At 56.3% G+C, this 22093-nt stretch overlaps 1 protein-coding gene across 2 annotated transcripts in view; it reads left to right on the forward strand.

Moving 5' to 3' along the window:
- Positions 1 to 22093, forward strand: part of LOC123757021 (dynein axonemal heavy chain 6-like) — a 253215-nt gene that overhangs the window by 197969 nt on the left and 33153 nt on the right. For both annotated transcript variants that reach the window (XM_069329440.1, XM_069329439.1), the window contains exons 53-59: positions 9972 to 10079; positions 11052 to 11153; positions 13216 to 13298; positions 18224 to 18365; positions 18915 to 18995; positions 19377 to 19448; positions 20808 to 20973. In XM_069329440.1, coding sequence (XP_069185541.1) covers positions 9972 to 10079; positions 11052 to 11153; positions 13216 to 13298; positions 18224 to 18365; positions 18915 to 18995; positions 19377 to 19448; positions 20808 to 20973 — 754 coding nt within the window. The remainder of the gene's footprint in view (positions 1 to 9971; positions 10080 to 11051; positions 11154 to 13215; positions 13299 to 18223; positions 18366 to 18914; positions 18996 to 19376; positions 19449 to 20807; positions 20974 to 22093) is intronic.

Here is a 22093-nt window from a genome sequence, read left to right on the forward strand (position 1 = left end):
ATCATGGTGAGGCATCATTTGGATATTTGGCCCATGGTAAGGCATCACTTTGATATTTGGCCCATGGTGAGGCATCACTTGGATATTTGGCCCATGGTGAGGCATCACTTGGATATTTGGCCCAAGGTGAGGCATCACTTGGATATTTGATCATGGTGAGGCATCACTTGGGTATTTGGCCCATGGTGAGGCACCACTTGGATATTTGGCCCATGGTGAGGCATCACTTGGATATTTGGCCCATGGTGAGGCATCACTTGGATATTTGGCCCATGGTGAGGCATCACTTGGATGCTTGGCCCATGGTGAGGCATCACTTGGATATTTGGCCCATGGTGAGGCATCACTTGGATATTTGGCCCATGGTGAGGCATCACTTGGATATTTGGCCCATGGTGAGGCACCACTTGGATATTTGGCCCATGGTGAGGCATCACTTGGATATTTGGCCCATGGTGAGGCATCACCTGGATATTTGATCATTGTGAGGCATCACTTGGATATTTGGCCCAGGGTGAGGCATCACTTGCATATTTGATCATGGTGAGGCATCACTTGGATATTTGATCATGGTGAGTCACCACTTTGATATTTGTCCCAGGGTGAGGCATCACTTGGATATGTGGCCCATGGTGAGGCATCACTTGGATATTTGGCCCATGGTGAGGCATCACTCGGGGAGTGAGAGGTGGAGCGGGTGAGAGGTAGGGGGGGGAGAGAGGTGGGGGGGTGAGAGGTGGAGGTGGGTGAGAGATGGAGGTGGGGGGGGGTGAGAGGTGGGGGGGTGAGAGGTGGAGGGGGGGTGAGAGGGGGGGTGAGAGGTGGAGGTGGGGGGGGTGAGAGGTGGGGGAGTGAGAGGTGGGGGGGGTGAGAGGTGGGGGGTTGAGAGGTGGAGCGGGTGAGAGGTGGAGGTGGGTGAGAGGTGGAGATGGGGGGGGGTGAGAGGTGGGGGGGTGAGAGGTGAAGGGGGTGAGAGGTGAAGGGGGTGAGAGGTGAAGGGGGTGAGAGGTGGAGGGGGGTGAGAGGTGGAGGGGGGTGAGAGGTGGAGGGGGGTGAGAGGTGGAGGGGGGGTGAGAGGTGGAGGGGGGTGAGAGGTGGGGGGGAGTGAGAGGTGGAGGGGGGTGAGAGGTGGGGGGGAGTGAGAGGTGGAGGGGGGTGAGAGGTGGGGGGGAGTGAGAGGTGGAGGGGGGTGAGAGGTGGAGGGGGGTGAGAGGTGGGAGGGTGAGAGGTGGAGGGGGTTGAGAGGTGGGGGGGTGAGAGGTGGGGGGGTGAGAGATGGGGAGGGTGAGAGGTGGGGGGGAGTAAGAGATGGGGGGGTGAGGGCGGTGAGAGGTGGAGGTGGGGGTGAGAGGTGAAGGGGGTGAGAGGTGGAGGGGGGTGAGAGGTGGAGGGGGGTGAGAGGTGGGGGAGGGGTGAGAGGTGGAGCGGGTGAGAGGAGGGGGGTTGAGAGGTGGAGGGGGTTAGAGGTGGAGGGGGGTGAGAGGTGGGGGGAGTGAGAATTGGTGGGGTGAGAGGTGGAGGGGGTTGAGAGGTGGGGGGGAGTGAGAGGTGGAGCGGGTGAGAGGTGGAGCGGGTGAGAGGTGGGGGGGTGAGAGGTGGGAGGGGGGAGAGGTGGAGGGGGGGTGAGAGGTGGAGGTGGGTGGGTGAGAGGTGGAGGGGGTGAGAGGTGGGGGGGGGGAGAGGTGGGGGGGGGGGAGAGGTGGGGGGGGGGTGAGAGGTGGAGCAGGTGAGAGGTGGGGGGGTGAGATGTGGAGGTGGGGGGGTGAGAGGTGGAGGTGGGGTGAGAGGTGGAGGGGGGGTGAGAGGTGGAGGTAAGGGGGTGAGAGGTGGAGGGGGGGTGAGAGGTGGGGGGGTGAGAGGTGGAGCGGGTGAGAGGTGGAGGGGGGGTGAGAGGTGGAGTGGGGGGTGAGAGGTGGGGGGGTGAGAGGTGGGGGGGGGTGAGAGGTGGGGGGGGTGAGAGGTGGAGGGGGTGAGAGGTGGAGCGGGTGAGAGGTGGAGGTGGGGGGGTGAGAGGTTTAGGTGGGGGGGTGAGAGGTGGGGGGGGTGAGAGGTGGAGGGGGGGTTGAGAGGTGGCGGGGGAGTGAGAGGTGGGGGGGTGAGAGGTGGAGGTGGGTGAGAGGTGGAGGTGGGGAGGTGAGAGGTGGAGGTGGGGGGTGAGAGGTGGGGGGGGGTGAGAGGTGGAGGTTGGGGGTGAGAGGTGGGGGGGGGGTGAGAGGTGAAGGGGGTGAGAGGTGGAGGGGGGGGGTTGAGAGGTGGAGGGGGGGTGAGAGGAGGGGGGGTGAGAGGTGGGGGGGGGGGGAAAGGTGGAGCGGGTGAGAGGTGGAGCTGGTGAGAGGTGGGGGGGGGGGTGAGAGGTGGAGGTGGGTGAGAGGTGGAGGTGGGTGAGAGGTGGAGGTGGGGGGGGTGAGAGGTGGGGGGGTGAGTGGTGGTGGGTGAGAGGTGGAGGGGGGTTAGAGGTGGGGGAGGGGTGAGAGGTGGACGGGGGGTGAGAGGTGGAGGGGGTGTGAGAGGTGGAGGGGGGTTAGAGGTGGAGGGGGGGTGAGTGGTGGGGGGGTGAGAGGTGGAGGGGGATGAGAGGTGGCGGGGTGAGTGGTGGTGGGTGAGAGGTGGAGGGGGGTTAGAGGTGGGGGAGAGGTGAGAGGTGGAGGGGGGGTGAGAGGTGGAGGGGGGTTAGAGGTGGAGGGGGGGTTAGAGGTAGATGGGTGAGTGGTGGGGGGGTGAGAGGTGGAGGGGGGTGAGAGGTGGAGGGGGGTGAGAGATGGAGGGGAGTGAGAGGTGTGGGGGTGAGAGGTGGAGGTGGGGGGGGTGAGAGGTGGGGGGGTGAGAGGTGGAGGGGGTGCAGAGAGGTGGAGGGGGTGAGAGGTGGAGGGGGGTGAGAGGTGGGGGGGAGTGAGAGGTGGAGCGGGTGAGAGGTGAGGGGGAGTGAGAGGTGGGGGGTGAGAAGTGGAGTTGGTGAGAGGTGTGGGGGTGAGAGGTGGAGGTGGGGGGGTGAGAGGTGGAGGTGGGGGGGGGTGAGACGTGGGGGGGGGGTGAGAGGTGGAGGGGGGTGAGAGGTAGGGGGGGTTAAAGATGGAGGGGGGGGTGAGAGGTGGAGGGGGGTGAGAGGTGGGGGGGAGTGAGAGGTGGAGGTGGGGGTGAGAGGTGGAGGGGGGTGAGAGGTGGGTGGGTGAGAGGTGGGGGGGTGAGAGGTGGGGGGTGAGAGGTGGAGGGGGTGAGAGGTGGGGAGGGTAAGAGGTGGGGGGAGTAAGAGGTGGGGGGGTGAGGGCGGTGAGAGGTGGAGGTGGGGGTGAGAGGTGAAGGGGGTGAGAGGTGGAGGGGGGTGAGAGGTGGAGGGGGGTGAGAGCTAGGTGGGGGAGGGGTGAGAGGTGGAGCGGGTGAGAGGTGGAGGGGGGGTGAGAGGTGGAGGGGGTTAGAGGTGGAGGGGGGTGAGAGGTGGGGGGAGTGAGAATTGGGGGGGTGAGAGGTGGGGGGGGTGAGAGGTGGAGGGGGTTGAGAGGTGGGGGGGGGTGAGAGGTGGGGGGGTGAGAGGTGGGGGGGAGTGAGAGGTGGAGCGGGTGAGAGGTGGAGCGGGTGAGAGGTGGGGGGGGGGAGTGAGAGGTGGGGGTGTGAGAGGTGGAGGTGGGGGGTGAGAGGCGGGAGGGGGGAGAGGTGGAGGGGGGGTGAGAGGTGGAGGTGGGTGGGTGAGAGGTGGAGGGGGTGAGAGGTGGGGGGGTGAGAGGTGGAGGGAGGGGGTGAGAGGTGGGGGGGGAGAGGTGGGGGGGGTGAGAGGTGGAGATGGTGGGGGGGGTGAGAGGTGGGGGGGTGAGAGGTGGGGGGGAGTGAGAGATGGAGCAGGTGAGATGTGGAGGTGGGGGGGTGAGATGTGGAGGTGGGGGGGTGAGAGGTGGAGGGGGGGTGAGAGGTGGAGGGGGGGTGAGAGGTGGAGGTAAGGGGGTGAGAGGTGGAGGGGGGGTGAGAGGTGGAGTGGGGGGTAAGAGGTGGGGGGTGAGAGGTGGGGGGGGTGAGAGGTGGGGGGGGGTGAGAGGTGGAGCGGGTAAGAGGTGGAGGTGGGTGAGAGGTGGAGGTGGGGGGGGTGAGAGGTGGAGGTGGGGGGGTGAGAGGTGAAGGGGGTGAGAGGTGAAGGGGGTGAGAGGTGGAGGGGGGGTTGAGAGGTGGCGGGGGGGTGAGAGGTGGGGGGGTGAGAGGTGGAGGGGGGGGGGTTGAGAGGTGGAGGGGGGGGGGGTTGAGAGGTGGAGGGGGGGTGAGAGGTGGGGGGGGGGTGAAAGGTGGAGCGGGTGAGAGGTGGAGCGGGTGAGAGGTGGAGGTGGGTGAGAGGTGGAGGTGGGGGGGTGAGAGGTGGAGGGGGTGAGAGGTGGGGGGGTGAGAGGTGGAGGGAGGGGGTGAGAGGTGGGGGGGAGAGGTGGGGGGGTGAGAGGTGGAGGTGGTGGGGTGAGAGGTGGGGGGGAGTGAGAGGTGGAGCAGGTGAGAGGTGGGGGGGGGGTGAGATGTGGAGGTGGGGGGGTGAGAGGTGGAGGGGGGGTGAGAGGTGGAGGGGGGGGTGAGAGGTGGAGGTAAGGGGGTGAGAGGTGGAGGGGGGGTGAGAGGTGGGGGGGGTGAGAGGTGGAGGGGGGGTGAGAGGTGGAGTGGGGGGTAAGAGGTGGGGGGGTGAGAGGTGGGGGAGTGAGAGGTGGGGGGGGTGAGAGGTGGGGGGGGTGAGAGGTGGGGGGGGGTGAGAGGTGGAGCGGGTGAGAGGTGGAGCGGGTGAGAGGTGGGGGGGGGTGAGAGGTGAAGGGGGTGAGAGGTGAAGGGGGTGAGAGGTGGAGGGGGGGTTAAGAGGTGGTGGGGGAGTGAGAGGTGGGGGGGTGAGAGGTGGAGGTGGGTGAGAGGTGGAGGTGGGTGAGAGGTGGAGGTGGGTGAGAGGTGGAGGTGGGTGAGAGGTGGAGGTGGGGAGGTGAGAGGTGGGGGGGTGAGAGGTGGGGGGGGTGAGAGGTGAAGGGGGTGAGAGGTGGAGGGGGGGGTTGAGAGGTGGAGGGGGGGGGGGGTTGAGAGGTGGAGGGGGGGTGAGAGGATGGGGGGTGAGAGGTGGGGGGGGGGGGGTGAAAGGTGGAGCGGGTGAGAGGTGGAGCGGGTGAGAGGTGGGGGGGGGGGTGAGAGGTGGAGCGGGTGAGAGGTGGAGGTGGGTGAGAGGTGGAGGTGGGGGGTGAGAGGTGGAGGGGGATGAGAGGTGGGGGGGTGAGTGGTGGTGGGTGAGAGGTGGAGGGGGGTTAGAGGTGGGGGAGGGGTTAGAGGTGGGGGAGGGGTGAGAGGTGGACGGGGGGGGTGAGAGGTGGAGGGGGGGGTGAGAGGTGGAGGGGGGTTAGAGGTGGAGGGGGGGTTAGAGGTAGAGGGGGTGAGTGGTGGGGGGGTGAGAGGTGGAGGTGGGGGGGGGTGAGAGGTGGGGGGGGTGAAAGGTGGAGGGGGTGAGAGGTGGAGGGGGTGAAGAGAGGTGGAGGGGGTGAGAGGTGGGGGGGGGTGAGAGGTGGGGGGGAGTGAGAGGTGGAGCGGGTGAGAGGTGAGGGGGAGTGAGAGGTGGGGGGTGAGAAGTGGAGTTGGTGAGAGGTGTGGGGGTGAGAGGTGGAGGTGGGGGGGTGAGAGGTGGGGGGGGTGAGACGTGGGGGGGGGTGAGAGGTGGAGGGGGGTGAGAGGTAGGGGGGGTTAGAGGTGGAGGGGGGTTAGAGGTGGAGGGGGGTGAGAGGTGGAGGGGGGTGAGAGGTGGGGGGAGTGTAAGGTGGGGGGTGAGAGGTGGAGGGGGGTGAGAGGTGAGGGTGGTGAGAGGTGGGGGGGGGGTGAGAGGTGGAGGTGGGGGGGTGAGAGGTGGGGGGGGTGAGAGGTGGAGGTGGGGGGGGGTGAGAGGTGGAGGTGGGGGGGGGGTGAGAGGTGGAGGTGGGGGGTGAGAGGTGGAGGTGGGGGGTGAGAGGTGGAGGGGGGGTGAGAGGTGGGGGGTGAGAGGTGGAGGGGGGGTGAGAGGTCAAGGGGGGGGTGAGAGGTGGGGGGGGTGAGAGGTGGAGGGGGTGAGAGGTGGAGCGGGTGAGAGGTGGAGCGAGTGAGAGGTGGAGGTGGGTGAGAGGTGGAGGTGGGGGGGGGTGAGAGGTGGAGGTGGGGGGGTGAGAGGTGGGGGGGGGTGAGAGGTGAAGGGGGTGAGAGGTGGAGGGGGGTTGAGAGGTGGCGGGGGGGGTGAGAGGTGGGGGAGTGAGAGGTGGGGGGGTGAGAGGTGGAGGTGGGTGAGAGGTGGAGGTGGGTGAGAGGTGGAGGTGAGAGGTGGAGGTGGGGGGTGAGAGGTGGGGGGGGTGAGAGGTGGAGGGGGGGGGTTGAGAGGTGGAGGGGGGGTTGAGAGGTGGAGGGGGGGTGAGAGGTGGGGGGGGTGAAAGGTGGAGCGGGTGAGAGGTGGAGTGGGTGAGAGGTGGCGGGGGGTGAGAGGTGGAGGGGGATGAGAGGTGGGGGGGTGAGTGGTGGTGGGTGAGAGGTGGAGGGGGGTTAGAGGTGGGGAGGGGTGAGAGGTGGACGGTGGGTGAGAGGTGGAGGGGGGGTGAGAGGTGGAGGGGGGTTAGAGGTGGAGGGGGGGTTAGAGGTAGAGGGGGGTGAGTGGTGGGGGGGTGAGAGGTGGAGGGGGGTGAGAGGTGGAGGGGTGAGAGGTGGAGGTGGGGGGGGTGAGAGGTGGGGGGGTGAAAGGTGGAGGGGGTGAGAGGTGGAGGGGGTGAAGAGAGGTGGGGGGGGTGAGAGGTGGGGGGGAGTGAGAGGTGGAGCGAGAGGTGGAGCGGGTGAGAGGTGAGGGGGAGTGAGAGGTGGGGGGTGAGAAGTGGAGTTGGTGAGAGGTGTGGGGGTGAGATGTGGAGGTGGGGGGTGAGAGGTGGAGGTGGGGGGGTGAGACGTGGGGGGGGGTGAGAGGTGGAGGGGGGTGAGAGGTAGGGGGGGTTAGAGGTGGAGGGGGGTGAGAGGTGGAGGGGGGTGAGAGGTGGAGAGGGGTGAGAGGTGGGGGGAGTGTAAGGTGGGGGGTGAGAGGTGGAGGGGGGTGAGAGGTGGGGGGTGAGAGGTGAGGGTGGTGAGAGGTGGGGGGGTGTGAGATGGAGGTGGGGGGGTGTGAGATGGAGGTGGGGGGTGTGAGATGGAGGTGGGGGGGTGTGAGATGGAGGTGGGGGGGGGTGAGAGGTGGAGGTGGGGGGGTGAGAGGTGGGGGGGGTGAGAGGTGGAGGTGGGGGGGGGGGTGAGAGGTGGAGGTGGGGGGTGAGAGGTGGAGGTGGGGGGGTGAGAGGTGGAGGGGGGGGTGAGAGGTGAAGGGGGTGAGAGGTGGAGGGCGGGGTGAGAGGTGGAGGGGGATGTGAGAGGTGGAGGGCGGGGTGAGAGGTGGAGGGGGATGTGAGAGGTGGAGGGGGGGGTGAGAGGTGGAGGTGGGGGGGTGAGAGGTGGAGGGGGGTTGAGAGGTGGGGGGTGAGAGGTGGGGGGGGGTGAGAGGTGCGGGAGGGAGAGGTGGAGCGGGTGAGAGGTGGGGGGGTGAGAGGTGGAGGGGGGGTGAGAGGTGGAGCGGGGGGTGAGAGGTGGGGGGGGTGAGAGGTGGAGCGCGTGAGAGGTGGAGGTGGGGGGGAGAGAGGTGGAGGTGGGGGGTGAGATGTGAGGGGGGGGGTGAGAGGTGAAGGGGGTGAGAGGTGAAGGGGGTGAGAGGTGGAGGGGGGTGAGAGGTGGGGGGGTGAGAGGTGGGGGAGGGGTGAGAGGTGGAGGGGGGGTTAGAAGTGGAGGGGGTGAGGTGGGGTGGTGAGAGGTGGAGAGGGGTCAGAGGTGGAGTTGGGGGGGTGGGGGGTGAGAGGTGGAGGGGGGTGAGAGGTGGAAGGGGGGTGAGAGGTGGGGATGGCGAGAGGTGAAGGGGGGTGAGAGGTGGAGGGGGGGTGAGAGGTGGGGGGGAGTGAGAGGTGGAGCGGGTGAGAGGTGGGGGGGGGAGTGAGAGGGGGGGGGTGAGAGGTGGAGTTGGTGAGAGATGTGGGGGGTGAGAGCTGGAGGTGGGGGGGGGTGAGAGGTGGGGGGGTGAGAGGTGGGGGGGGGTGAGAGGTGATGGGGGTGAGAGGTGATGGGGGTGAGAGGTGGAGGGGGGTGAGAGGTGGGGGGGGGTGAGAGGTGAAGGGGGTGAGAGGTGATGGGGGTGAGAGGTGGAGGGGGGTGAGAGGTGGGGGGTGTGAGAGGTGGAGGGGGGTGAGAGGTGGGGGGGTGAAAGGTGGGGGAGGGGTGAGAGGTGGAGCGGGTGAGAGGTGGAGGCCGGGGGGTTAGAGGTGGAGGGGGTGAGAGGTGGGGGGGTGAGAGGTGGGGGGAGTGAGAGGTGGGGGGTGAGAGGTGGAGGTGGGGGGTAAGAGGTGGAGGGGGGTGAGAGGTGGGGGGTGAGAGGTGGGGGGGTGAGAGGTGAGGGGGGGTGAGAGGTGGGGGGTGAGAGGTGGAGGTGGGGGGGGTGAGAGGTGGGGGAGTGAGAGGTGGAGCGGGTGAGAGGGGGGGGTGAGAGGTGGGGGGGGTGAGAGGTGGAGGTGGGTGAGAGGTGGAGGTGGGGGGGTGAGAGGTGGAGGTGGGGGGTGAGATGTGGGGGGGTGAGAGGTGGAGGTGGGGGGGTGAGAGGTGGAGGGGGGTGAGAGGGAGGGGGGGTGAGAGGTGGGGGAGGTGGAGGGGGGGTGAGAGGTGGAGGGGGGGTGAGAGGTGGAGGGGGGGTGAAAGGAGGTGGGGGGAGTGAGAGGTGGGGGAGTGAGAGGTGGAGGGGGGGGTTGAGAGGTGGAGGGGGGGGTTGAGAGGTGGAGGGGGGGGTTGAGAGGTGGAGGGGGGGTTGAGAGGTGGAGGGGTTTGAGAGGTGAGGGGGGGTTAGAGGTGGGGGGGTGAGAGGTTGGGGAGTGAGAGGTTGGGGAGTGAGAGGTGGGGGGGTGAGAGGTGGAGCGGGTGAGAGGTGGAGGTGGGTGAGAGGTGGAGGTGGGGGGGTGAGAAGTGGAGGTGGGGGGGTGAGAGGTGGAGGTGGGGGGTGAGAGGTGGAGGTGGGGGGTGAGAGGTGGAGGGGGGTGAGAGGTGGGGGGGTGAGAGGTGGAGGGGGGTGAGAGGTGGAGGGGGGTGAGAGGTGGGGGAGGGGTGAGAGGTGGGGGGGGGGCGAGAGGTGGGGGGGTGAGAGGTGGAGGGGGGTGAGAGGTGGAGGATGGAGAGAGGTGGAGGGGGGCGAGAGGTGGAGGGGGGCGAGAGGTGGGGGGGGTGAGAGGTGAAGGGGGTGAGAGGTGAAGGGGGTGAGAGGTGGAGGTGGGGTGAGAGGTGGGGGGGGGGTGAGAGGTGGAGGGGGCGAGGGTGGAGGATGAGAGAAGATATAGGATCGAGGTCCTCATGTGTAGAGATGAGTAAGGTCTTGAAACTATTACATTGGACCAGAACCCAAAACAATAAGTATAATTTGAGGACGTTCATATTCAAGAGGGATACGTGAAGGTATTGGTTTGGCAGGAGGGTGGTAGACATGTGGGATAAGTTATCGTATATCATCATTAAGGAAATGGTATAGGTAGCTTTAAAAATCAGCTGGGCAGGTAAAGGAAGAAAGGGGTGGGGTCTAGATGAGCACCTCTCAGAAAGGGCCAACAGGTCTCCCACCTCTTATGTTTTCTTTTCACTGAAGTCTAAGTAATAATAATAATAATAATCACAATAGCGTTCCAGCTTTGTAACAATCTGATCCAGCCTTGCTTATACCACAGTAGATATGAAATACATAAACTCCTTTCCCGTTCTTAAATATCCCTGCCTTTGGCCGCTTACTTGATGAACCTAACCCCGCCATCCCCCACGTCAACATCTGAGCCTCTGCTTATCACCCCTAGCCCTGATAAGTAGAATATCCCAACATCCATCCTTGTAATTTATCCTCTCAAGCTGTACGTTCTGCACACCTCAGAAACCTTTGTATGTTTCCCACTTCACGCTAATTTGCTTTTCCTGCCTGTAACATTGGTCAGCACGCCCTCCTGAAGGCCGTGGTGGCACTGGAAACCGAGTTCGACAACATAGCCAGTGACCTGCTGCGAGGAGCCCGTCTTCAGCTCATCCTGCACAGCCTTGTGACGGTAGTAATGGTCCTGGTAACATTACATGTAGTACTGGGATTAATACTTACGGTACTGGTAATACAAAGAGTAGGGGTTATACTGACTATATTGGCCAAACTTAACAGTAGTGCTGGTAACACTTAAGAGTAGCTGTAACAATACCAAGTCAACTGGTTATGGTTGGGGGTTTTGGTGGTCAGATTGATGACATTGACAGAAGATTGATAACATAAGTTATGACGTAATGTTAGTACCGCCTTTAAAGACATTTTTGGTACTAAGTTAACAACGACAGTTCAAATATTACTGGTGACAATGGTGTGGTAGAGACTGTACCATACACACAGGTAAAGTGACTCTGGCACAGTCACAGCTCCAGGATGTAAGGCCATGGACAACAATAATTGAGGTTGTCGTAATGAGACAGATATTAGGCATAGCATGTTTAATGTAACATAGTGTTTAACATATTTCTGATTAGAATCCTATGTCAAAAATGTATGAACAGAAGTTGTTTATATTTCTTAAACTATGTGATGAAGGGGTCAGATGTTGCAAGGAGGTCACTCACGATGTTTTCATATTTCTTGAAGATTTTCACTCTTGGTATTTTTTATGCACAGTAGTCAAGCTACTTATTTTCAGTAGCATAAAAGTAGAAGTAAATTATATGAAAAAATTATGGCTCAGCGCTACTTTAATATCCACTTTTAAACTCATAATTTGTAAGTTATAGTTAAAATAAAACTTGAGATAGCTTATAGAGGAATTAAGGTTACCAGAAAATTTGTTTTGCTGCTTGTTTTAAATTGAGCTTCATTATAAATAGGATCAAGTACATTATTTCTGTGTTGAGTATTTGTTAGAAAAAATATATAATCTTGGTAGTTCTGATAAGCAGGATTTGGCTGTTTATATAATAAAGTTAAAGGAAGGAGTGCCTGAGCGTGGAGGACTCCATAGAGGAGAAGTAACCATCAACCACCACAGGACATCGGCCTGCCTGGGAGCCGAGGAGTGGTCGAGGCGCCCAGAGGAAGGATTTCAGACTTCAACGCCCTCATGCTCCTGAGACTGTGCAAGCCTCGCCTGGTGGGTACAGTCACGCTCCGCGCACAGTGCGGCTCATACAGGGCAACATATATTTGAATACAGTGCGCATGTTATTCTTATAATGTCTATTGTTGAATCACGACAATCTCTTTCTTATATTTTATTTTTAAAGTAGAATAATGTCTAATGTCCAACTCGTGGCTCTTGTATTATAACATAAATGCTTGCTCACTGTTTGTACCTGTAATTTTATAGAATGCGTTATGTTGTGGTGTTGCCTGCTAAATATTTGGTTTATAAGTCATAATTATTTTTTAGGGATGCGGAGATTGTGTAATTTTAGTTATCAAACTTTGATAAAGTATAAAGAAGGATTTTAGGATCATTAGATAATATAAGTGCATACTAAACGTTCGTCCACTATAATTGTGTTTGTGGGAAAATCCTAGTAGGCAATTATTTATTTTTATTCAATTTTTTTGTTACATGAATAATGTATTATTATGGTACTTAGGGGACTGTATATTCTGATTCAGCCTGCCAGAATCTTATCTGCACATAGTTGGATGGACAATTGTAGCTTATACCACTATGAGTAGATACAGGACAAACTACAAATTGTTTACCTTTTGCTAAATATAAATTATACCACATATGGTGGTCTACTCTACTAATATAAATAATACTACTGTCTACAGTTTTAATAAAATATAAAGCCTTAGCCGAGTGATTGATATGGCCTAATTAGGCTGGCTATGTTTCCTCCATCATCTTAGGGTGTGGTACATGTGCCTCAGTGCCACGTAATGGCGGGTAGCTCAGTGCCACTTCTGTACAGCCAAGGTAGCAATAAACTTCACTGTTTGTGGGGCCAGCTCAACCTTTTCAGTTACTCCACATTACATATTACCTGTTAAAAGTTAAGGCTTTAAGAATTGCTAATTAACATATAAAGTACAGGTGTGACATGAAATATTGGGTGTGTGTAGTTGAGTAAACACTGTGTTTGTGTTTTTTGTCTGCTAATAACCTGCCACATATCCAATATTTATAGTGATCACTACTAATAAAAGACGTTAGGAAGTCGGATGCTTAGCTCTTCTCTTTGCTGTAGGGGTCACAAAGCAGTTACTTGGTTGGTTGATTCATATTTTGGGAATCTTTGACGAGTGGTGCTCGTGTGGCTCTGTTGTTGTGTTTACAAGTTCTCTGTACAACCCGTCCTCTTAAAAATAACGTCACTTTTGGCTCGTATGCGCACTATGGCCAAATTTGGACGTAATTTGAAATGAAATCGAGTCACAAAAGTGACGTACTGTTCCGTTTTCTGTTTGAGTCGTCCAGCCTACTCGGTAAGGTTAGAAGAAGAAACTTTCAATTAACGTTTTTCATAACGTTTTGAAACTTTTATGAGAATTTCCTGTCCACCTAACCTATCAGAGGACCCTTAACTTACTGTTGTTGAAAAAAAAAATCCAAAATTTATTTTCATTTTCAAATTACGTCCACTTTCGGCCATATGGTTAAACAGCCAAAAGCGACGATATTTTTAATAAGAGGACAGATGTGACTGGCCTACTTCTCTGTGGCCTACGTGACTGGCGCTTCCCTGTGGGGTGGCGTCCAGTGTTTGCTGGTTCTGTTTATGTCTTAAGGAATAGGGAGTCAAGCTATATTCCTGGTGTATTTAATTATATTCAGTCCTTGTGAATACTATTTTATTAAGTTTAAACACGAGACTAAAGTTTTAAAAGAAATGATATTGAATATTTACGTGTTGTGTGATGTTAGGAAATCCCATTCTCTCCTTTAATGGGGTAACTATAGTATGTTAACGTGAGTCGGATTTCCGACAGTGTTAGTCTAATGACTTAACTCTCTCCATAGTGTTTCAGGGTGAAGTGTTGTTAGCTTTAAGGATTTGCCTCGTAAAGTATTGTGTACATATCAAACACATACAAGAAGACACAACACATCTAATGTGTTTTATAGCATTGTAATAAAGACGTGCAAATGTCGTATTTTTAATACATTTTCAGTAAGAAACACACATACGAATGACGTATTTTAATAAAATTATAATTAAAGTATGTGTTCTCAGCTGGTGGCTGGAGCGAGAGAGGTAGTGAACTGCATGCTGGGGAACCCCGCGCTCCTGCGACCAGACCTGGCCCTCTCTAAGATGTGAGTGTCCCGCTAGTTAAGACCAGACCTGGCCCTCTCCAAGATGTGAGTGTCCCGCTAGTTAAGACCAGACCTGGCCCTCTCCAAGATGTGAGTGTCCCGCTTGTTAAGACCAGACCTGGCCCTCTCCAAGATGTGAGTGTCCCGCTTGTTAAGACCAGACCTGGCCCTCTCCAAGATGTGAGTGTCCCGCTTGTTAAGACCAGACCTGGCCCTCTCCAAGATGTGAGTGTCCCGCTAGTTAAGACCAGACCTGGCCCTCTCCAAGATGTGAGTGTCCCGCTTGTTAAGACCAGACCTGGCCCTCTCCAAGATGTGAGTGTCCCGCTTGTTAAGACCAGACCTGGCCCTCTCCAAGATGTGAGTGTCCCGCTAGTTAAGACCAGACCTGGCCCTCTCCAAGATGTGAGTGTCCCGCTAGTTAAGACCAGATCTGGCCCTCTCCAAGATGTGAGTGTCCCGCTAGTTAAGACCAGACCTGGCCCTCTCCAAGATGTGAGTGTCCCGCTTGTTAAGACCAGACCTGGCCCTCTCCAAGATGTGAGTGTCCCGCTTGTTAAGACCAGACCTGGCCCTCTCCAAGATGTGAGTGTCCCGCTAGTTAAGACCAGACCTGGCACTCTCCAAGATGTGAGTGTCCCGCTAGTTAAGACCAGACCTGGCCCTCTCCAAGATGCGAGTGTCCCGCTAGTTAAGACCAGACCTGGCCCTTAACAGTGTCGCCCTGTCGTGGTGAGCGGGGCTCTCATACGACTCCCTGGGGCTGGTGAGGGTTACCTTGGACCCTCCCCCCCCCTCCTGCCCTTCTTCGGGCGTTGTGAGAAGGTACACGTCCGTAGGGATCTTGTTTGAACCAATGAACCACCTTCTAGAAGGGTTGCCCATTAGGGCACGTCCTTGGTGGGTAATTGGGTATCCAGGCTGAGGTGAAAGAAAGAACGAGGTCTTTGCACCTGTGTAGGAGAAAGTAGATGCAGTATGACTCCTCTGTTAAAAAAGGGGGGGGGTGCGCCGCTTAAGACGACGTATCTCTTCCTGCACTGGCGAGTGCTCGGCTTCCTTAGCTGCCCTGGTAGGTGGTATCCCAGACTTTAGAAATTAATGATGCATGGACATCGAACTGACTTATCTTAGACAGGCTTATGGGGGTGAATGACCAGGCCCTGGAGTCGAGTTGGCAGTGATGGAAGATCAGCCCTGGCAACATTGCCAGACCAGGCTTCTTCTTGACACGCAACTGACCAGCTCCCACTTCAGTGGCAAAGTTGACCCTAAAGCCCCACTGGTTACCACCTCGTCACTTGACGTGGCTTCATTTTTCGTTGTGAAATTTGCATTTTTTAACCCCCCCCCCTCACACTGGGGAATCTCGGTGCTATAATCCCAGCAATCAAATGCACATGATTCCTTCCTGGTCTGATGCATTCTAGGGTTGGTTTGGCTCCGCTATGTGGCCTACGTATATTGACTTTTGCCACGATGACCATACATGTGTCTGATGATTTACACATCCATAAACACCTAGATGAGTCATTGGATGCCCATGTGTTACGGCCACTATGGGTCGCAACCGGGTTCTTTGATGGTAGAACCAAAATGATAGTATACGACCCCAAGTTGGTAGTACACTTTCAAGAAAGTGGCTATGTAGTGCATAAAAAAAGGTGGGGATGAACAAAACACTGTTCCTTTCGTCAATGTATTAAATATCTTTCCATCACCGTTAAGTATATATATGTACACCGTCACCATAAATAATATATAAAGAACAGATAGGCTATTACTACACCTATGTACAATCCTTTCGCTCAGGATATCAAACGTGCTCACCCGCAGAGTTCATCAATCCCCAGTATTTCTTCACTGTCCAGTAGCGTATCCAACCTTACTGGGAAGAACACCGGCGAGTTCACCTGTACATGGGCCAGCCCACTGACAGTGTCATGAGGTGCCTTTAACCCCACGACCGCTCTCCAGCTACTCGCTGGCAGAGTATCTCAGCCACACGCTGAGCGGGGTCACAATACAGGGGTCGCGATCCCCTGGCAGCAGTCTCTAACGCAGCACTAACTCTAACGCTAGCAGCTCTACTCGACAGACACCTCCCTGTCGTCAGTCTCTCCCTTAAGCCAGTCCCAAAGGTACGCCGATCTTTTTCAACACTAAATCGCTAGCAGCTACCACACTGCTTCATCGGCGGCGGGTTACTTGGTCGTTTCCAGGACCATGTGGGGAGACTGTGGACTGCCCACAGTCTCCCGACGAGCGGGAGTAAGTAACCGTCGCCACAGTTACGGGCGACGAGTCCGTAACACGTGACCATACATGTGTCTGATGATTTACACATCCATAAACACCTAGATGATTCATTGGATACCCATGTCAGTTGTAACCCCACCCGGACTGGCACACGTGTAAAGCAGACGATGAGTCACAATAACGTGGCTGAAGATATGATGACCAAACTACACATCAGAAGATGGAGAAACGTTTTCGATTCTCCATCTTCGGATCTGTGGCTTGGTCATCACACGTGTAACTGCAACTCCTCAGGAGGCCACTGCTCACCTGGCTAGTGTTCTACATTGGTGAGACCCCCGTTTGGGTCTAAATATGCTCGGTTAAATGTCAGCATTAGACCAGTCTCTCCCACACCATGTTGCGAAGGGAGATAGGGACCTCAATGACTACCATGAGGATATTAAATATATCCTCGAGGCCCAAGTCTATTCTCCAGATTGATAGCTTCTTGTAGTAGTCAAAATCACTTTTGACGGTAGGTTCCTTCTGTCGTCCGTGATTCTTGCAGGTGCCAGATGCTCTATTTAGGAGTACATCCGCACTCCTCGCCTGTGTAATAGGTGCTGGAGAAGGGACATGGTCCCTTAACGTACACAAGTGAGGTGTCCCTGTGTCCCTTGCGTGGAGTCCCAGGTCATTCTAAGACAGTGCTCTTCTTCTCAAGCTTGCTGCATCAATTGTAGTCACACCCACACTGCCTTCTGCACATGCATGCACTATAAATTTGTGAATGTCATATTCAATTTAAAACATTGCGATTATGTATCTTTACCTAAAGAAAGAAATCGGGTTCATCATCTCCAGTCTTTCTCCAAAGTGACTTAATTATGCTCGTGGGTTGCATCGCACTTTTCCTCCCCACCCTTCTCACCTGTCTCAGTTTTGCAACTGTTTCCAGGCCTTGGACCCCAGACACTTGCACCAGCTCCCCGTCTTCCGTTCCTCTGCATTCTGAAACTGAATGCCTTCCTCATGGTTCCCCACCTGATGCTTCCACCTTTCCTTCCCAGTCGTCTCCTACCCATCGTCTAAGTGTCACTTCTCCAACTCCTACCTTTTCTGTCCCATGTGCCTACCTTCCCTTCTTGACCTATCTGTCTTCTCAGCTCCTCCCCCTCTGTCTTTTGGCCTCCCCTGAACCCAGTCCATTCTGGCCGATGTCCATCCTCCTTCCTGCCATCTTTGTGTTGTCCACTCTTGTTCTCCCTCTCCTGCTGAGACTGTGGAAGGTGTCGCTCAGTACAGTGCTACTGGTACGCCAGTATCTCAAGTCTGAAATGTAATCAACGCTTCTCACCATCGAGTAAGAAAAGAAGGCATCAGTCCTTTACATGCTTCCCACACCCGCGTGCGCTCTCTCTATATCTCTTTCTCGCTCTCTCTCTCGCTCTCTCTCTCGCTCTCTCTCTCTCTTGCGCTCTCTCTTGCGCTCTCTCTCTCTCTTGCGCTCTCTCTTGCGCTCTCTCTCGCGCTCTCTCTCGCGCTCTCTCTCGCGCTCTCTCTCTCTCTCGCTCTCTATCTCTCTCGCTCTCTCGCTCTCTCTCTCGCTCTCTCGCTCTCTCTCTCGCTCTCTCTCTCGCTCTCTCTCGCTCTCTCTCTCGCTCTCTCTCTCTCTTGCGCTCTCTCTTGCGCTCTCTCTCGCGCTCTCTCTCTCTCTCTCTCTCTCTCTCTCTCTCTCTCTCTCTCTCTCTCTCTCTCTCTCTCTCTCTCTCTCTCTCTCTCTCTCTCTCTCTCTCTCTCTCTCTCTCTCGCGCTCTCTCTCGCGCTCTCTCGCGCTCTCTCTCTCGCTCTCTCTCTCGCGCTCTCTCTCTCTCGCGCTCTCTCTCTTGCGCTCTCTCTCTTGCGCTCTCTCTCTCGCTCTCTCTCTCTCTCTCTCTCTCTCTCTCTCTCTCTCTCTCTCTCTCTCTCTCTCTCTCTCTCTCTCTCGCTCTCTCTCTCTCGCGCTCTCTCTCTCTCGCGCTCTCTCTCTCTCGCGCTCTCTCTCTCTCGCGCTCTCTCTCTCTCGCGCTCTCTCTCTCGCGCTCTCTCTCTCGCGCTCTCTCTCTCGCGCTCTCTCTCTCTCGCGCTCTCTCTCTCGCGCTCTCTCTCTCGCGCTCTCTCTCTCGCTCTCTCTCGCACTCTCTCTCGCTCTCTCTCTCGCTCTCTCTCTCGCACTCTCTCTCGCACTCTCTCTCGCACTCTCTCTCTCTCTCTCTCTCTCTCTCTCTCTCTCTCTCTCTCTCTCTCTCTCTCTCTCTCTCTCTCTCTCTCTCTCTCGCACTCTCTCTCGCACACTCTCTCGCACACTCTCGCACTCTCTCTCGCACTCTATCTCTCTCGCTCTCTCTCTCTCTCTCGCTCTCTCTCTCTCTCTCGCTCTCTCTCTCTCTCTCGCTCTCTCTCTCTCTCTCTCTCTCTCTCTCTCTCTCTCTCTCTCTCTCTCTCTCTCTCTCTCTCTCTCTCTCTCTCTCTCTCTCTCTCTCTCTCTCTCTCTCTCTCCTTCCTTCCTTCCTTCCTTCCTTCCTTCCTTTTCTCTTCTGTCTGTTAATAAAATATGATTAATGACACAAGTTCATTAGTCTATGAAGGTTACCGTAGACAATGTCTGGTGTATTACCTGATGAGCTGAGTGTGGGCTCCCCCAGGCTCGGGGCGGAGGAGCGGAAGCTGCCGGTGTTGGTGTGGACGGACTATGGGCGGGACGTGGGCGGGGAGGTGGCGAGTGCCGCCCACGCCCGCGGCCTGGCCGGCATCACCAGAGTCATCGTGGCGCCCACACACACCAAGGTACTGGTATCCTTATCCTGGTATCCTCACCCGGGGGTTATCCTCTATCCTTACTGGCCTCTTTAGCTGTGACTTTGTTCCCCATTCAGTACTGTGTGACAGTGAATGTGACCCCCCCATCCTCACAGTACTGTGTGACAGTGAATGTGACCCCCCCCATCCTCACAGTACTTTGACAGTGAATATTACCCCCCATCCTCACAGTACTGTGTGACAGTGAATGTGACCCCCCCATCCTCACAGTACTGTGTGACAGTGAATATGACCCCCCCCCCATCCTCACAGTACTGTGTGACAGTGAATGTGACCCCCCCATCCTCACTGTACTGTGTGACAGTGAATATGACCCCCCCATCCTCACAGTACTGTGTGACAGTGAATGTGACCCCCCCATCCTCACTGTACTGTGTGACAGTGAATATGACCCCCCCCCATCCTCACTGTACTGTGACGAAACTGATTTATTCCAATTATGCAATATTGTATATAAATGTTGATAAAGATGTAATAATGGTGGTATTGATGATAATGATTGTGTGGCTGTGCCAGGGTGTGGGGGAACCGGGGGCGCCGCCCCTGGAGGTGGTACTGAGCAGTGCAGCGCAGCAGGGCGGCTGGGTCCTGGTGCAGGTCAGTAACATTAACCTGTATACCTCCCGCCGCCTCTAGACGGTTCATATGGCTCATATCTTGATAATGTTGGATAACCTGTCACCTGCGCCATGGTGCTTCTCTCTCTCACCCTAACCCACCCACCCACCCACCTACCTGCCTACCTACCTACCTGCCTACCTGCCTGCCTGCCTGCCTGCCTGCCTGCCTGCCTGCCTGCCTGCCTGCCTGCCTGCCTACCTACCTACCTACCTACCTACCTACCTACCTACCTACCTACCTACCTACCTACCTACCTACCTACCTACCTACCTTCCTTCCTTACTGACCAAAGCTTTACCTACTGGGATCTTATTTATTGTAGTAATATACCATTGTTTTGCCACACCGGACCTGCAGGGTGCCGAGTCCGCCGCCGTCCTGCCCACCCTGCTGGCCGCCATGACCTACCTGGCCTCCCCGGACGTCAAGGTCAGTAGTGCCATCCTTCATGAGGTCAGTAGTGCCATCCTTCACGAGGTCAGTAGTGCCATCCTTCACAGGTCAGTAGTGCCATCCTTCACGAGGTCAGTAGTGCCATCCTTCACGAGGTCAGTAGTGCCATCCTTCACGAGGTCAGTAGTGCCATCCTTCACGAGGTCAGTAGTGCCATCCCTCACGAGGTCAGTAGTGCCATCCTTCACGAGGTCAGTAGTGCCATCCTTCACGAGGTCAGTAGTGCCATCCTTCACGAGGTCAGTAGTGCCATCCTTCACGAGGTCAGTAGTGCCATCCTTCACGAGGTCAGTAGTGCCATCCTTCACGAGGTCAGTAGTGCCATCCTTCACGAGGTCAGTAGTGCCATCCCTCACGAGGTCAGTAGTGCCATCCTTCACGAGGTCAGTAGTGCCATCCTTCACGAGGTCAGTAGTGCCATCCTTCACGAGGTCAGTAGTGCCATCCCTCACGAGGTCAGTAGTGCCATCCTTCACGAGGTCAGTAGTGCCATCCTTCACGAGGTCAGTAGTGCCATCCTTCACGAGGTCAGTAGTGCCATCCTTCACGAGGTCAGTAGTGCCATCCTTCACGAGGTCAGTAGTGCCATCCTTCACGAGGTCAGTAGTGCCATCCTTCACGAGGTCAGTAGTGCCATCCTTCACGAGGTCAGTAGTGCCATCCTTCACGAGGTCAGTAGTGCCATCCTTCACGAGGTCAGTAGTGCCATCCTTCACGAGGTCAGTAGTGCCATCCTTCACGAGGTCAGTAGTGCCATCCTTCACGAGGTCAGTAGTGTCATCCTTCACGAGGTCAGTAGTGCCATCCTTCACGAGGTCAGTAGTGCCATCCTTCACGAGGTCAGTAGTGCCATCCTTCACGAGGTCAGTAGTGCCATCCTTCACGAGGTCAGTAGTGCCATCCTTCACGAGGTCAGTAGTGCCATCCTCCTCGAGGTCAGTAGTGCCCTCCTCGAGGTCAGTAGTGCCATCCTTCACGAGGTCAGTAGTGCCATCCTTCACGAGGTCAGTAGTGCCATCCTTCACGAGGGGGAGTATAGTGCCATCCCTCAACACCTGTCACACCTTCATAGAGGTTTACATAACTGTTGTGTGTTACACATGTTAACAGTATATATTGGTGTATGTGGTGGGGATGGATTGAAAGATGTATATATATACTGTATATGCATAGATGGAAATAGACAGAAAAATACTCATAGATGTATGGATAAATGGATAGTTAGGCGGATATAGGTGACTACATAAATAGATGCGGTGGCGACTGGCGGAAGAATATAATGGAGGGACTGCGCGTCACTGTAAGCTAAGGTAATGTGTACTCTCACTCCTGCAGGTTCACGAGGACTTCCGGATGGTAGTGACGGTGGGCGTGGGGAAGGAGACGGCGTCGGACCTGACGCTGCTGGCCCGCCCTCTCTACGGCCCGCCGGCGCCCACCCTGCCCGCCACCCTCGCCTCGCTGGCCGCCCTCATCAACGGACACAACTACCGCCACCACTGTCAGCAGACACACCTTTCCTCAGTTCTGTTTACACAACACCCTGCGTACACCACAATCATCACCCTACGTACACCAGAATTATCACCCTACGTACACCAGAATTATCACCCTACGTACACCAGAATTATCACCCTACGTACACCAGAATTATCACCCTACGTACACCAGAATTATCACCCTACGTACACCAGAATTATCACCCTACGTACACCACAGTTATCACCCTACGTACACCACAGTTATCACCCTACGTACATCACCACCAATACCCTCCATACATCACCAACGGCACGCTACGTACATCACCAACGGCACGCTACGTACATCACCAACGGCACGCTACGTACATCACCAACGGCACGCTACGTTCATCACCAACAGCACGCTACGTATATCAACGGGTGTTAACGTGGAAGGGTCGGTAGATTGCAGGGCGGGTGTTACCGTGGAGGGTTGGGTTGAGAAGTGTGATCCCGGACGAGCTTGCATGCGAACCCCTTAACTCCCCCTTCCCCTTCTCTTCCCCTTCTCTTCCTCCCTTTCCAGCCCAGTTGTGAGGGGGCTTGGTGGGCGGCTGCCGGGGGTGTGATGCTCCATGGGTCAGTCCTCTGTCCTTTTGAAGGCATAGGCCGTCCTCACTATTTGTGCTGGAGGCCTTTTCCTCTTCCTTATGTTTCAGTTTTCCTCCCCCCCTTCTCCTTTTTTATTGTTATTTCCCGCTGAATTTTTGCCGTTATTAATTATTCTTTCAGATGTCTTTTGTTTTGACGCCAGGTGTTTGGGGAGGCGCACTCACCAGTAAAACTGTGGTACCTGACGTTATTGAGCGTAGGTATGCTTTTATTGTTAATCCTTGCCTTCGCCGCTGAACCCGATCTCAACGTACTTATAGTTCTTAAGGTGGCGATTGCAGGGTGTATACACACAACGCACCCCTGCAGGGGGCCCCCCGTCTTGTCTGGTGTCCTATCCTCTAATTGTGGCTCCATGGTGGGTATGTTGATTATTTGTGGATGAAATTTTAATTTGTGGATGAAATTTTAATTTGTGGATGAAATTTTTACCTGATTGTTTATATTACGATATCTGTCCCTCTTTTTAACGTGGGGTGAGCAACC

Source organism: Procambarus clarkii, chromosome 22 (genome assembly GCF_040958095.1).
Source record: "Procambarus clarkii isolate CNS0578487 chromosome 22, FALCON_Pclarkii_2.0, whole genome shotgun sequence".
Classification (NCBI taxonomy): Eukaryota; Metazoa; Arthropoda; class Malacostraca; order Decapoda; family Cambaridae; genus Procambarus; species Procambarus clarkii.